General features: G+C 45.4%; 1 protein-coding gene across 1 annotated transcript in view; it reads right to left on the bottom strand.

The window, feature by feature from the left end:
* Window positions 1–17041, bottom strand: part of VPS35 (VPS35 retromer complex component) — a 361777-nt gene that overhangs the window by 117909 nt on the left and 226827 nt on the right. The window contains exon 12 of the mRNA XM_069216632.1: window positions 11505–11660. Within this exon, the coding sequence (XP_069072733.1) occupies window positions 11505–11660 (156 nt within the window). The remainder of the gene's footprint in view (window positions 1–11504; window positions 11661–17041) is intronic.

The raw sequence follows: 17041 nt of genomic DNA, 5'->3' as shown, positions 1-17041 counted from the left end.
CGGTGGCAAGCACAGACTGAGTACTCTCTTGGCTGCCACCCCCAATTAAGTTCAGCCCAGACTTATGCCTTTCACTGGTGACGCTGGATGTAAAGTCGATAAGGCCAACTTTTTGGCAACTGGCTACATCCATCTCTTTTTGGATGTTGACTTCCTTATGCAAACTGTGCAGCAAAGAAATGCGTGTGTCAAACAATTTCTGAGGGAGCATGAAAGCACTCTAGGACCTCATTCTAGGGCACACCATTGCACTCCAACTTCTCTTGAGCAGCTGAAGATATCTGTGTGCATTACACTCACAATAGAGTTAGTGAAGACACTAACCTTGCCGTTCTACTGGTCTACTCACACTGTTTGGGTAACCCCATCTTTGCACCGCACATGAGTCGTGATCGTTTTTTGCTATTGCATAGCATGCTGCTTTTCAGTGACAATTCTACTGCGTTGACCCATGACCATCAAGACCATGTTGTTCAAAGATCAAGATCACGTTGTTCAAAATCTGAACTGTCGTGGAACATTTGTCTGCCAGGTTTCCAGAGATTTATACTCCTGGAAAGAAGGCAGCTATCAATGAGTCCTTGAGCCTGTACAAAGGGCGGCTGCTGTTTAGGCAGTCTTTGTGAACAAAAGAGCTCCCTATGACATCAAGCGGTACATGCTGTGTGAGAGCTCTACTGGCTGTGTACAGCATGAGTGTGTATACAGGGAAGGACACTCCACTCTAAACCATGTAGGTTGCCTTCCCACACTAAGAGTCACAAGAAATAGTGTATGGGAGTTTGTCCAGCCACTCCTTCATAAAGGTTACAACCTTTATGTGGACAATTTCTATACAGGAGTAAAGCTGTAGAAAGCTGGCACTGTGGACTGCAGTACAGTTCATTGTTGCTGCAAAGAATTCCAGAAGGAGCTTGTTTGTAAGAAGCTCCAGAAATCCCAGAGCACTGTGTTGTGGTTCAAGGAATTGCTGGCAGTCAAGTTCTTGTATAGGCGTGATGTGCACGTGCTCACTACAATTCATGATGTGAGCACTTCCATCACCACAGTGTGGGGTCAAATGGCCAAAGTTCACAAGCCCACCTGTAGACCTGATTACAGTACATCGGCGGAGTGGATAAGAATGACCAGGTTCTTCAGCAATACAATGTGAGTCATAAAACTCGCACTTGGTACAAGAAAGTGTATGCCCAACTGATTCAGATAGCAACACACAATACATAAGTTGTTTATAGTCAGACAACCACAAGAAGACTCATGTCTTTCCTTGACTTTCAGTTGTCCGTTACTGAAGGTCTTACTGCTACAGAAGCCACAGCCGCCACACCATGTGTTCTGACAAACATGGCAAGGCAGCAGGAGCGACACTTTGCTGATCGCATTCCTTAAACACCTAAAAAGTCTAGACAATGATGTTGTTGTAAAGTCTGCTCTAAGCAGGGAAAGAGGCAGGAGAGTTGTGTTTACTGTCCCCAGTGCCCATCCCGGTCAACCCTGTTTTCCTACTTGCTTTATCTTGTATCATACAAAAGTGAAGTACTGGGAAATTGACTGGGGTGAAGCTGCCGGTAGATAAACCTCTAAATGTCTTGAAAGCCACAAAATTTTATTTCTCGTGGACTTGCTTATGGACTGCTCCACACCTTTATCGACCATAAAAACATAGTAGGGGTTCTGTTCGCCGAATGACAAGTGCATTATAGTCCCAACACGGCCCATACTGATGGACAGAACATAGGCCACATTGTCATGGAGTACCCTGTGTGGCAAAATGTAAAAGGCTTAGATTCTGAAATGCTTGTTGAGGAACTTATGTACACTACACAAGGACCCCCTGAATGCCCACAAGAACCATAGTAAGTGTAATAGGTCAAGCAAATGTCCCGGGGGACTTATTTACCAACATTTCTACTTGCTTTGAAAGTGTGCAAACTAGATTATTACCCATACCCAATGTTATTGAAAGGGGGTAAAGGACACAATATTTTGTATGATGATTGTTTTCACATCTTTGGTGTAAGATATGAAAGCAATTACCATACAAGTGTAAGTAAATGAGTCCCACAATTGTTTGGCTTATTACTTTAGGGATCTTAAGCAGCATTCCCCATTTTGTTTGGCTTAGTTTCAATGGTAGATATGCTTTCTCAGTTCAAGAAATAGGCCTCAGAAGGCATACTTGGACACCCCAAACTTGCAACCACAAACTGAAAGAACTTGGATTTAGCACAGTAAGTGCGCTGATGCCACATGAAAGAAACGTTTTCTTGAGCTTCATGTGGCTAGGGATGGAAGGCATTAGTAAAGGCGCACTTGGTAATTATAAAGGATTAGTTAGGGCTCTGATGAGGACAGAGACGTGAACGGGTAAGTAAAGCTTAATGTAGATGTGCTTTCCAAGGGATATTGCATAGGTATAAGGAAGATAGTAAAAATAGTACAGATACCCATGCCATGACATCATCTATATATACTGATACAAACCCATTGGTGCAGCACTCACTCTGATACTGAATTACTATGGAAATGTACGGGTGAATGTTTGACCTACTTGCCATGTTCATCCTAAGTCAGAACTTAGTAGATGTTCAGATTGCTGCATTACAGTCGCAGCACTGCACATAACAGTGGATGGGACATATGCTACATTCTCACGGGCTACCATGTGTGTCAAAGTACTGTTCTTCATAGTTTACGACATTCTCTTTAGGGAACTTCAGCAGTATTCCCCAGCATGTTTGACTTAATTTCAAAGGTAGATATGCTCACTCGGTTTGAGGAATAGGCCTCAGAGGCATACTCCGACACCCTCAACTTGCATCCACAAACTGGAAGGAGTTGGATTTACCACAGTGAGTACACTAAAGACGTATGTAAGGCATGGCTTCCTGAGCCTCATGTGGCTCTCATGGAAGCCATTATAAAAAGGTTCACTAGGCATGTGTTTGGTAATGTTCAGAAAGAAGGAGGTGGTTTCTTGACAGATGGTAAAATGCAGTCACTGATTCCGTCCTGTGGCATATGAATGTGATGGGCCCTTGCATGGCTGCTGTTAGTTGATCTGAGTGCACTGATCAGTAGGATTGGGCCGGCAGTATGAAAGTCTTGTCTGTAGTGCGTAAATGGCGTGTTAATGGACCATAAAGCAGATGGTACCCTGAAGTAGCTGTATGACTTACCTTCAGAAGTCTTGGTTTCAATATTCAGATATTTTGATAAGTATTTGTCCTTTGAAGCCATCATTTCTGGAGGTGCTAAAACCAATCGGTGTAGGTTGTGGATTATTTTTTTTAAAATAGTACCTGACTTATATCTGTGGCAGTAAGATAGCTTTTATTTAGAACTTCTTTTTTTCTCATTATGGGTAGCTGTGGATTTTGGGCCCTAGCTCAGCTGGCACCTAGACAAACTTGCACATTTATGAAAACTAGACAACCAGGGGAGACCAGGGGTGCATGACTTGCATGGCTCTCATAGTATAATTTTACCCAGAAGCCCCCGCAAACATCAAACTGTGGTAAGAAACATAAATTTGCATCACTTTTCTGTGACAGAAACACATGGAATCTGCATGGAGCCACAGGTTTCCTACCACCCTGATTTCCCACACATCTCCTGATAAGAACAGTATCCCACTTGTGTGGACGGTCAAAGAGAAAAGGACACAAAAAGGCACTAAATTGCAATGTTAGGACATAGGTAACAGGGGCAGGTGTGGTGCCACCTACACACACCTACAAATCACAGACATTCTTGAAAACTAGACAACCAAGGGAGCCCGGGTGATGTGCCTTGCGTGGATCCCACAAGGGATTCTTACCTACAATGCTCTACAAACCCCAAACTCTCACTGAAATCACACATTTACCATGCATTCCTGTGATGGAAAGTTCCGAAATCCACAGGAATCCAAAAAATTCCTACCACTCTGCATTACACCACTAGAGCCGATAAAACTGCTGCTCCACTTGTGTGGTCTAGTGCCGGCTACAGGAACGGCTCAAACCAAGGACAACGGGAACTCTCGAAAGGGAACAGCAATTGTCCTTGGTTTGATCCGTTTCTGTCAAAGGCACTAGGCATACCCAGAAAAATGAGGTACCATTTTTATCGGGAGACTTGGGGGAATGCCGGGTGGATGGAAGTTTGTGGCTCCTCAAGGATTCTAGAATTTTCCATCACAGAAATGAGGAAAATGTGTGTTTGCTTAGCCAAAATGTGAGGTTTGCAAGGGATTCTGGGTGAAAAATGTGGTAAGAGCCACGCAAATGAGCCCACCCTTGATACCCCTTGTGTCTAGCTTTAAAACAATGTACAGGTTGACTAGGTTTCCCTAGTGTGGGCTGAGCTTAGGCCTAAAATCTAGAGCTACCCACATTGGAAAAAGAGGGTTATATTTCTGTGTAAAAAAGCGGCGCGTCCATGTTCTGTTTTGGGCTTTTTCCTGTGGCAGTACTAGACCTACCCATACAAGTGAGGTACCATTTTTATCGGGAGACTTGCGGGAATACCAGGTGGAAGGAGGCTCATGACTTTCTGCAGATTCCAGAACTTTCCATCAAGGAAATGTGAGGAAAATGTGTTATTTAGTCTGAGTTTTGCAAGGGATTCCGGGTATAAAAAAGTGGTGAGAGCCACCCAAGTCATCCCACCCTGGATTCCCCTAAGGTGTCTTGTTTAAAAAAATGTACAGGTTGGCTATGTTTCTTTAAGTTCCGGCTTAGCTAGGGTCTAAAACGTGGAGCTACCCACATCGGACAACAAGGATCAGTTTTCAATGGAAAAATGTGATGCGTCCATGTTGCATTTTGGGTTGTTTCCTGTGTGGGCACTAGACACACCTGCACAAATTAGGTACCATTTTTATCCAGAGACTTGGAGGAATGCCGGAGGAAGTAAGCTTGTGGCTCCCCACAGACTTCCGAACTTACTTCCACAGAAATGTGAGGAAAATGTGTTTCAATCAAAGTTCGAGGTTTGCAAGGGATTCTGGTGAAAAAAAGCATGGTAAGTGCCACGCAAGTCATCCCATCCTTGAGTGCCCTAGGTGTCTATTTAATTTTTTTTTTACAGATTGGCTAGAGTCCAAAATCTAGAGCTACCCACATTGAGAAAAAAAAGGTTCAGTTTTTAGTGTAAAAATGTGATGCGTCCATGTTGCGTTTTTGGCCGTTTCCTGTTGCTCCCACTATGACTGCCTACATAGGTGAGACATCAGTTTTATTGGAAGACTTGTGGGAGGATAGAATAGTAGGACATTTGTTGTTACCCATTGGATTTCACTTCATTTGTTGCTTTTAAATGTAAGCCAGTGAATAAAAAAAGATAACATTTAGAAAAATACCCTCTAAATCATACACTAGCATGGGTACCCACAAATTCAGAGATACAGATCTGCGTCAGGCGTGGCTTGGCCGTCCTGCAAACGGCCGCCACTTGGTGAGGTTCTTCAGGGCGGGAGCATTAATCCGCCATGAATCTGTGCGGGTCGGCTTCCCGGGGTGCCACGTTGGCTGGCATCTAAGCGCCAGATACCTGCGGTGCAGCGGGTCGCAGAAACGGGCCGGCTTGGCGGAGGAGAACGAGCGCGAGGTGGACCGCGTGGCTGCTGATGGGGCCTTGTGGCCTGCTGAGGCCCCAGGAGGAGGAACTGGACTCGACGCAGGCCGGCAGTGATGCGAAATGGGTCCGGAGCTGCGGCCTGCCCCTCCCGCCCTCTGGTTGCTGGCGGAGGACGTCTTGCGGCAGCTGAAAAACATTGGCCCCCCCGGAGGGGACGCCTACTGCTGGTGGAGAGGAGCGGGACTGCGGTAACAACCCCGGCCGGTGGCAGTGCGGCGGCTGGGAAATCCTGTGTGGCCGGTGAGTGAATCGGCCGCTACTGTGACTTGTGCTTGGAGATTGGCAACTGTGGCTGGGCCTGCTAGACAGAGACAGTGGTGAGCTGAACACTGGCCTGTGGAGCTCCCCTGGGGGGGGGGGGGGGGGGGGGGGGGGGAGTGCCCCCTATTGACCTTCCAGTGTAGACAAAAAGGAGAGGAGACCTTGATGGCCTGAGACCAGAGGCAGCCTTTGAGTGGGGTGAAGGTGGACGAAAGTAGTGCTGAGGACTCGGCACCCTGAACTTGGCGATCCTGGTGGCGGACGGGCATCTGGTCGTTGTGATCTGCCGGTCCCACGGCTGGTGGCCTTTTGGACGGGAGAGGCCTGGCGGCTAATTTCCGCCTGAGGGGGCCGGTGGCTGGACTGTGTCTCGGCGCCCCGCGTCTGCCCGGTGAGGTGCCCCCGCTGGGGGCTTCGCCTGGTCGCAATTGGAAGTCGGAAACAGACGAGGCTGCTCTTTGAGGGCAAAAAAAAAAAAAAGGAGTAGCCAGGCAGGGTGAATGATGGAGGAGCCGCCTACAGAAGATGATCCGCAGCTGCCCTCTGTTAAGGCTATGTTCCTGGACCTAAAAAACAGCCTTGCGGCTATTGACTCTAAGCTGAACCACTTGACTTACCGCATGGACCGCATGAAAGACAGGGTGGATGATCATGACACTCGCTTGGATCAGGTGGAAGCTAGAATTTCAGATCTGGAAGATAGACACAGCTGGGAGAGTGAAAGAATGCTTCAAATAGAAATTGGTGGGCCCGAGTGGGTGGGGGTGGGGGTAGTATATGCACTGTGCGTTACCCAATTCAATGTTTTGGTTTGTTCGTCTTTCCCCTTTGTCATTCCTCTTCCGCAGCTAGTGCCTTTAAGTGTAGTGGGAGGGGGTTCAGAGCAATTCTGTAGATTAATGCAATGGCTTGTATAAATTCTACTCCGGTAAGGTGCCTGACATGGAATATTAGGAGGATGAATGATGGGCGCAAAACGAGACTGCTGTCTGCCTATATGCAGCGTAATACGATCAATGTCTGTATGCTGCAGGAGACCCATCTGACTGAGGCCACGAAGTCCAGGGTAATGGCTGGCTGGATTGGAGAGTGTCATGTGGCTGTGTATTAGAGCTATGCTCAGGGGGTTGCTATCCTGCTCAGAAACGGATTGCAATGGCGCACCAAAAAAGTGCTCACGGACCCGCATGGTCGTTATGTTATGATGCAGGGAACATTACAGGATAGGCAGTTCCGTCTGGTGTCGGTGTATGGCCCCAACGCTGACTAGCTTGAATTCTTTGGGGAAGTATGGTGCTTGATTAACACCTTGGGCTCCGGGGCTCCGCTGAGGGAAGGAGACTTTAACGTGGTGTTGGGCTCTGCGGCAGATCAAGAGAGCCGGTCTAGACCACACCATGTGGCAGCTGCGAGAGCTTTGTCCGTGGTTATGGATGAGGGTGCCATGGTGGACCTTTGGAGGGCTAAGCATGGTGCGCAGAGGAAAGGTACATGCATCAACAGCTCGGTACCAGAGACATAGCGCTCTTGACGGAATCAATTAAACATATGCCCCGTACTCTGTTGGCCTATTCGCCGGTTATGCTGGAACTGCTGATTCCTGGTGCCCCCGCCACGCATTCTCTTGGAGATTGCCATATGGGGCGTTAAGAGATCAGGCCATCAGGGAGGAGATTTGTGTCGCTATATTGGAGTATTTCTCTATCAACCAGGGGTCTGTGTCCTCAGCGGGCACTCAGTGGGAGGCCTTCAAGGTCGTGATTCGTGGGATCGGTCTTGCCAAACAACATGGTGTGCTGAAGGCATCAAGACGCGACTTGGCGAACCTGGAGGCACAGCTTGCTGGCCTGGATAAACAACTAGCTACAGATGGGTCAAGGGGCCTCCTGGCTGAAATAATAGAAACGCTGTCACAATATGAGGAGGCAGCACTGCGGGAGGTCTGTTTTTTGGGGAAGAAGCTAAGGCGAGGAGATATGGCGAGGGCGAGAGGGCTGGTAAAAGCTTGGCTGCAATGCTTTGTGGGCCGTGGGCTGGGAATTATATTGTAGAGTTGACTGACCTGGCTGGAGTACCCCATACCGGAACAGAGGAAGTCAAGCATGTCTTGACTGACTTTTATTCTGATTTGCATGCCGGGGAGTTGAGGTCGCATTCTGAGTCTTATACGGAGCACTTTGAGGATATCAGCCTACTCTGGCTTGAGAACTTGCATAGGCAGTTCCTAGATACTCCTTTTTCGGAGGAAGACTTAATTCAGGCTATACGTAGCTTGCTGGGCAACAGAGCCCCAGGGCTGGATTGCCTGTCGCCAGCTTTCTATAAGGAATATGCAGATATTTTAGCACTGCACCTCCATGAGGTGTATGCTGAGGCGCTTGAATGCAGAATTCTTCTAGCCTCACTGCGGAAGGCCTTCACTGTGACCATCTTGAACCCGGGAAAGGGCCCATGTAGCTGTGACTAGTATATGCCGCTCTTGTTAATAAATATAGACAACAAAATCCTGGCAAAACTAATCGAGTCCCGGTTGCAGCCCCTGCTCCCTTCTTTGGAACTATCGGCTCAGTCTGGCTTTGTTCCTGGTCGCTCGACTTTGTATAATTTCAGCACCTTTTTCACTGTATCTCAAGTGGTCGGACCCGAGGAATGTGCAGCGGCGGTGTTCCTGGACGCCACTAAGGCCTTTGATTCCCTTGCATGGTCGTATATGTTCGGTTTGTTGGCTAGAGTGGCGCTGAGTCCTAGATTAATTCAATTAATTTGACTGTTATATACGGAGCCGACTGCCAGATCGAGAATCAACAGGATGTTGTCGGATCCCTTTCCGATAAGTAGGGGTACTCGACAAGGGTGCCCCCTCTCGCCGCTGCTTTTTGCGGTGGTGATGGAGCCGCCTGCGGCACGTTTGAGACAGCACCATAATCATAGGAGATTGGGTTCAGACAGCATCCAATACGGGTATCTATGTATGCGGATGATGTTGCGCTGTATGTTCATGACCCGCAGTCCCACCTTGATACACTGATTGATCAGATAGTTCGGTTTGGCCGGATTTCAGGGATTACAATTAACTGGTCTAAGTCCGTGGTGCTTCCCATGTCGGCTGCAACGACGCAGTGTTGCTCCAGATATCCCCTTGGCTGGGCGGATGGGCCGGTGAAGTATCTGGGAATCTGGTTTAATAGAGAGGTAGACAAGCTGTGGTCGGCCAATTATGGCAAGGCCATTATGTGGCTGGAAAACAAGGTGGCGCTCTGGTGCTTGCTGCCACTCTCGCTGACTGGTCGTATAGCAATAGCAATAGCAAAGATGGTGATTCTGCCCAAATTTCTATATCTATTTGTTAATACACCACTTGTCCTCACAACCAGTTACTTGAAGCGACTCAGATCCTTGCTCGTGGCTGGCGGGTGGACAGCCCAGAATTTTATGGGAAACTCTGACCCTCCTGTTTGAGCGGGGTCGGCTGGCGGCCCCAGATCGGGAACTTTACAATACCTGCACACAAGCCCACTTTGCACACTTTTGGTAACACCCAATACGATACTTACCGCACCTGGCCTCTGAGTATGATTCGGTCTGGCCTGATAGGTTGTCTGGGGTGATTGGAGGACAAACCAGGCCAAGGCCGCGGGGTGGATACAGTGGCATGCACGGCACGGGCCTGGACGGAGTTGTCGAGGCATATGGGGGCACAGGAGCCCTACACGCCTTAGATGCCAGTGCTGGATGTCACAGGCCTGCCAATGTCAAAGGATGGTAAATTTTGCGAGTGCCTCCGTGAGATAGATATGATTACCCTGGGGTCTTGGTTTAAGGAGGGGATGTTCGTCTCTTTGGAGACCACGTGGGGTGATGCGCATAATGCTGCGTAGTACCAGCTATTCTTTCTCAGGTTGAGGGCTACGCTGCGGGCACGGTACTCCTGCTTCCCTGTGATGCCTCCGGTGTGTCAAGCGCTGGAGCTTATGTACAGTGTCGTCGCAGCGTAGACTCATTACGGGACTATATGTTTGTATGCAGACCTCACAGGCCCCTGTCAGGTCTAAAGCTAAGATGTATTGGGAGGCGGATATAGGTGAGACCCTTTCGGATGAGGTGTGCTGTATTGCTGTGTGCAGATGAGGGAGCTCTCCCCTAATTATAGACTGCGACTTATTCATTTTAACTTTCTGCATCACCTATATTACACGCCGAGCAGACTAAGGAGAATGGACTTCAGAGCCGACGCTAGTTGTGAGCGATGTCTGGCTCCTGAGGTGGACTTCCTACATCTGGCATGGGGATGTAGGGTGCTGCGGGGCTACTGGTCAGAGATGATGCAGGCGATCTTAGAGATGGTTGGACTCGCGGTGCCGCACACCCCCAAGATTGCTCTCCTTGGATACGTAGCAGAGATTCCCTCTGACTGCCGGAAACTAGTGGGCTGCTGCTACTGCTGGCTAAGCGTAGGGTGGCCCTGTGCTGGGGGAGGAAAAGGATACCCCGATGCAATGAGTGTTTGAGGGATTCTGCGTACTGCCAGGAACAACTAATGGTATATTTTGAGCTAATGCTCGAGAATTCTCAACCGCGTGATATATGGCCCCCCCACGATCTTTTCTTGAGTCCAGAACATTAGGTGGCATTGAGCTGTTCAATGGCTAGCACTAGATATCAAACAGTAGCCCCCCCTCAGAGATGAAGTGAAATTGCTCATCTCTAACTAGGAGAAATGATGGCTGCGTGGCCCCCTCCTCTTCCACACCCCCCTTCTTCTCCCTCTCCTTATGTTCTGTTTTTAATATTTAGTTGTTCACTGTTATAGCCGTTATACATATAACTGAGCTGATTTCTCATACTGATTGATCTGCTGATACGATTGCCTGTATGGTACAGATATGGGATTCATCAAAATACTCTGTCAATGATGTTCAGCAATGTCTTGTTGGGCTATAATTTGTATGGTTGTATTTACTAATAAATGCAATAAATAAATATAAAATAAAATAATAATTTTAGAAATACATAGGCTTCCTTGATACCCATTTTTCACTCTGCCTATTTCGCTATATGAATTGGTCTATACTCGATATTCAATGAAAAATCATTGCACGGTGCAACTTAGTTGTTGGCTCTGACTTGGAGATCCTACAAACCCTATAGCTCCCCGCAACCATTAGCGGACGTAATGGTATATTGCTTTTGTAAACAAGCCATTGTGACAAAAAGTTAGCGATAAACATGCCACAAATGCCCTTTTGTTCCTACTCATTCTTATTATGTTTTTATTTCACGAGTTATTTTCCTTGGGAAAACCTTGAGGGACCAACACATATGACCTCTGGTTGAATTTGGGATTTTGTCTACTTTTCAGAAATCAATAGCTTTTCTCGATCACCCATGGGTTTCACACAGATTTCCAGCAGCTAAAGGGTTAGACTGAAATGAAACAACAATGCTACAAATATGAGATAAAGTAAAGGGTATATGGTAGGAGAGAATGCTCTTCCTTGCTTTCACTTGGGCATTTCTTTGGCACAGTTCTTTTTTATAACATCTGTGGGAGGAGTGTGTGCCAGCTGGGCATTCATGCATCCTAGGAGCATACAGTTCCAATGTCAAAAAGAAAAACTTACCAAATACTGCTGATCCGGGTCATCGGAGTGCAGGAGGTGAATGAACCGTCCAACCAGACTCTGTTCATCACAAAAGTCTTCAGGATCAGGGTCCTCGGCAGGCTGATCTGGTTGGTCCTGGATCAGCGTCGATACCAGGTTCATAATGGCATCAACCTGTTCAGCAAAAACAAAACGGCAGGAAAATCGGAAAATTGCACTATTTCCCTGAAAATAACAGAGCTAAGCATTTCATTCAGGTATTGATTTAATATCCCTAAATACACCCACCGTTCCCAAGGGTTTTAAACTAGCAAATAGATTTTAGGATTAACATGAGCTTATCAGCAAAGACTACATTGCTATAACAAAGTGTCAAGGTGACAATTGCACAATGATGCTTGTAATTCCTTAATCACATTCACAAAGAAATGAAACAATTTAAACTATTACATCGATAACTTATTTTTATGCATGTATGTTAAATTTGTCGTTAAGTACATCATTAAGTATTAAGTGTGTGTGCTGCCCAAGTCTGTACTAATACTATTCACATGAAACTGCCTTTCGTACAAATACAGATTCTCTTGATCATAGAGAAAATGCTAACTTGTGCCACTTTTAAAGCTGTAAAAGCTTCAACGCTCCTTTTAACAGCAAGGGGCAAGAGTGAGTCACCAGCCATGGGAATTTTTAGGTCAGAACTTCCACATCAGACAACAGGAAAGATGATTAGTTAAAAGTTCTTTCTGCACCAAGCTCGTGGACTGCACGGATATACGGTTACTCCCTAGAGAAGTCTTTAGCAAAGGTAAGACTGTATCGGAGCGTGAGATCCTTGAATGTGGGGCTTAGTTGGAGGCTGGAGACAGTCACTCAAGCAGCTTCACAAACCAAACGCAAATAACTTCTTGTCAGGTGTGCAGGTGAAAACCTTTCCTTACTGCACCATTCAATAATTGGAAACACAGGATGGCCTCTCCTGTGGGGTCAAAAAGAAGCAACTATCTAAAAAACACTAAGGGCCTGATTCTAACTTCGCCGGGCGGCGGAGGCCGCCCGCCGAAGTTCCCCCACCAAAATACCGCTCCGCGGTCTAAAGACCGCTGAGGGTATTTTGGGATTTGCCCTGGGCTGGCGGGCGGCCGCCAAAAGGCCGCCCGCCAGCCCAGGGCAAATCAACCTTCCCACGAGGGCGCCGGCTCAGAATTGAGCCGGCGTAGTGGGAAGGTGCGACGGGTGCAGTGGCACCCGTCGCGTATTTCAGTGTCTGCATAGCAGACACTGAAATACTTTGTGGGGCCCTCTTACGGGGGCCCCTGCAGTGCCCATGCCATGGGCATGGGCACTGCAGGGGCCCCCAGGGGCCCCGCGGCACCCCCTACCGCCATCCTGTTCCTGGCGGGAGACCCGCCAGGAACAGGATGGCGGTAGGGGGTGTCAGAATCCCCATGGCTGCGGAGCGCGCTCCGCAGCCATGGAGGATTCTGTAGGGCAGCGGAAAACCGGCGGGAGACCGCCGGTTTTCCTTGTCTGACCGCGGCCGAACCGCCGCGGTCAGAATGCCCTGCGGGGCACCGCCGGTCTGTCGGCGGTGCTCCCGCCGACCCTGGCCCCGGCGGTCTGAGACCGCCGGGGTCAGAATGACCCCCTAAATGTTTTTCTCCAACCATTTTGAAACAGTGCACAGTTTCATTGAACCCAATGACTCTCGAGTGCCTCACTTCAGGGCTGATCTTTAACAACAACTTGGCTTTAAAGAACAATAAATAACTGTGTTGAGTTAATGTGCTCATTCCTGCTTTTCTTTGACAAAGGAAACTTTCCTATATATTTGCATCTGTAAGGACTCAACATTCATGAACAAAGCTACTTTATCTATGTGAATCTGTCTACGACAACCTCACAACAATGATCATCCTGCTTGGTGGATGTGTGTGTGGGTGTGTGTGTGAGAGAACTATGCCAAGTCTCATACTACAGTAATTGGACATTTTAATAAGCCTCATAAGAGAATTTCTGGGAGGGGTCTGGAGGTGACGAGAGTTTCCACTTCTCGATTGTTAGGGGATATCTCTGATGAGAGAGAATCCTGGGCTACGCAAATAAGGGTCACAAGAAATTTGATAGCCATGACACTGCCTTCTCCCTTTGAGTTTGCGGGCATGTTTGGGGCCATACCAGCAGAAACAATGATGAAAGTTTACACAGTCAAATGCCTGGTGATAGTGAGCTATGGAAGTGGGGTTATGGGGCTTTAAGGACTGTAGTAAGTTACAGTGAGTCGAGAACGCCTTCGTAAGAAGACTACTGTGTCTCTCGCAGCAGGTCGCCACTTTTGTAGCACACAAAGAACTGGGCCTGAATTACATTTCAGACAAACTGTCTCTTTCCCCTATAGTCAGATGGATTAAAGTCTGGTCAAGCCCTGAATTGAAACTGAACCAAGCTATTATAGGAGATTGTCTTGCCCTTGATAAAGGCATTAGTATTGTATTGTTGCATTATATTAAGGATTCCCTGGAGAAATTGGGCTGTTCAGCACATTTTGGGGCACCTGAGCAAATTAACAAAAAAAGATGTACCCTGGATTAAAAAGCAATTCATGGCAAGAGCCAAAATTGAATTACAAAAACCTACGGTTAGGGTGAACACACTCTTGAAAACAGACAAGTATGGAGCCCTACCTGTGAGTGCTGAATTCTCCTCATCACCGTTTTTTATTAACGTGCTTTAGATTAAATCTTTTACCATTGGATTTTAACAGAACCAAAGGGTCACTATTATGTGGTTAGTCAAGGACCATATTCCTGTGATAACTTTTCAATTCAGGACACAAGGCACTTTACCATTTTTCTCAACCCCAATAGCACTTTGAGACAGCGTTATACTTTACCATTGTTTAGAGGGAAAGGGCCTTTTCAGGCAAAGCCTGCTTTGTTCCATCTACAAATGCTGTAATCCCGCATAACCTGTCATAATGACTTAGGAAAATAAGTAGTTTGGCTAAAGACATGGGGATGATTAATTACCTCTATGGCATATAATATTTTATTCTAAGCTCACTGCTTCTTTGATAGATTTAAGATTGATTTTAATTGCTTTTATTTTAGTTTAGTTGTGTTATTAAATGTGTTTTGGATTAATAAAAATTTTAATAACTAAACATTGAGGCTATTTATTTGCACTTATTTTGAAATAAGCTGTTTAAATTTCGTTCTACAATGTGAAATGCTATTTTATCTCGTGTGCAGTACTTTTTGGAAACTTATTTTATTTTACATGTTCGGATGGGTATTGTGCCGTGATTGTATGCTTTTATGGATCATGAATTAGTCCGAATAAGGATTATTTAAAAAACAAAAATAAAAATTTACAGTGCAAACATATTTTCAACTAAAATAATGCAGAGTGCTAGTGCTAATAGGACCAGTGTCAAAAAAGCAGTATCAAACACTCTATGCAGACTTCAAATTGCAATGAGCTTTTACATTTTACTGGAAGAATAGAACAATATTCTAATGGTACTCAACACAAACAAACGATGTGGAGTAAACTTAACTTATTGTTAACTTCTGAAGCGCTAAGAGCCAGTTCTCCCTAAAGGTCACAGAACAGTTAAACCCAACATTAAATCTACAGCACCTGTAGAAGAAACACAATCACACCTAAAGAGAAGCAAGAAATCAGTGAGGAAGGAAAATGCATATCACAGCATATCATCTCCCTCATATAAAAAAATAATTCAGTCCATTACATAATCTTTAAACTTAGATGGTAACCTCACATTTCTAGCTGTTTGGCTGTCTGTCTCTTCTAGTCACACTCACCTCTCATCTCACAATTTTTCCTTTTGATCAAGAGCGGTTACCCACTAAGACAAATGCAGACTCATAGGAAGTACAACTCACAGTGTCCTTATGCTCACCTTGTGTAGCCAGCTAAATACTGTCTGGTTTACTGGCCTTGCATAGTTTAACTATAAAATGTGACGCTTTTCACCACTGTTCATTCTTTAACACTAGAGCAGACCTATTAATTATCACCATTTAAAGTGGCTCAGGTTATCTTTTTCGTTGGTATTCAAATCAGTACATTTGACTCTGACCTGACCACCCTTTTTCACAACCAGTTTCCTCAAAGCATTTCTTCTGTTAAAATTGTCTTTCTTTTTGCTTTTCCAACACCCTCCTGTGTAATGGAAGATTATCCTTTGTTAAAGAATCCTGTTCTCTCCTTTCCCAAACGAATGCCCAATATGGTGTTAATTTCTTGATAGCCAATCTTCCCCTGAGTAATTTGAAAGACATTTTCCAAGTTGTACAGCATGGAGTTGTTCTGTACGCTAATAAAAAGATTCTTAAAGCTGCCTTGACAGGCAAAGTGCACTTCTGTACTAACTGGATTGTTTCCTTGATTAATTGGGTGGCTCTTTCAACTTGCCCATTTCTTTTAGGATGATCTGAGATACTTTTATATGCTCAGTCAGTCCCAGGAATATTGCAATTTGTAGGGAGAGGAAATGCTTAAAAAAGGCATGCTTAAGAATCTCTAATTTCTTTTGTATTGGATTGGATACACATTTCAGTATTAATCAACTATTACTATGGCATAATACATAATACTATGGCATAATACATAATACATATGGCATAATACATGAACAAGGCATTAATTTGTCCCATTAATTCAATACCTACTTTTTCCCCAAGGAACATCTGGCAATACCAGAGATGATGTTTTGTCTGCACACTGACACATCTATTCATAAAAATATCCACATTTCTGTCCACCGATAGCTTCAGTTAAGGCATTCTTAGCTTCTTTATGTGTGCCGTTCATACCAAATTATCCCTTAAGCAAGACTGAGACTGATTAGTTTACTAGGTAAGAAATAGGAAGAACTAACATGTCTTCAGTCATAGTTATGTAAACCTACATTTTAAGTTCTCCTTTTACTTTCCAGAAGGCTTGTACACTTCCATTTCACAACGTGCTTTTTTATTCTTGAAATGAGAATGTACTTCTTCAAGGTCCTTCTCTTTTAAAACCGCTCTCTCAGCATTCACGTAAGATAGCCATACCATGGTCAAATCATCTTCATCATTCACCTGCTATCACTTCTCAGGGTGCATGTGACAAATAATCTTTAGGAATGTTACTACATCGATAAATGTGTTCTAAATTAAACAGATACTCTTGGAATTTGCATGATATTTTGGCTATTCTAGGCAAAAATTTGCCTGATCTACCAGTTTCTAAAATGTTTACCAAAAGCGTATGCTTTGTGTGTATAACATACACTTTCCACATAGGAATCTTGTAATCTATTAACCACCCACATGCAGGCGAACAATTCACATTTTATCATAAAATATTTTAATTCAGAACTCTAAATTGTGCAAACCAAATGCAATGATGTGGTTCTCATTTCCAGACCTTTGAACAGCACTCAAACCAATTTGGCTCACATCTACTGTTGATATCGAATGCAAGGATTCATCAAACGATTTTAGTGATGATGTAGCCTACTACAGTTCACTCTTTAGTTCCTTCAT

The sequence above is a fragment of the Pleurodeles waltl genome, chromosome 12 (genome assembly GCF_031143425.1).
Source record: "Pleurodeles waltl isolate 20211129_DDA chromosome 12, aPleWal1.hap1.20221129, whole genome shotgun sequence".
NCBI classification, from domain to species: domain Eukaryota; kingdom Metazoa; phylum Chordata; class Amphibia; order Caudata; family Salamandridae; genus Pleurodeles; species Pleurodeles waltl.
This window is presented reverse-complemented; position numbering and strand designations above follow the sequence as displayed.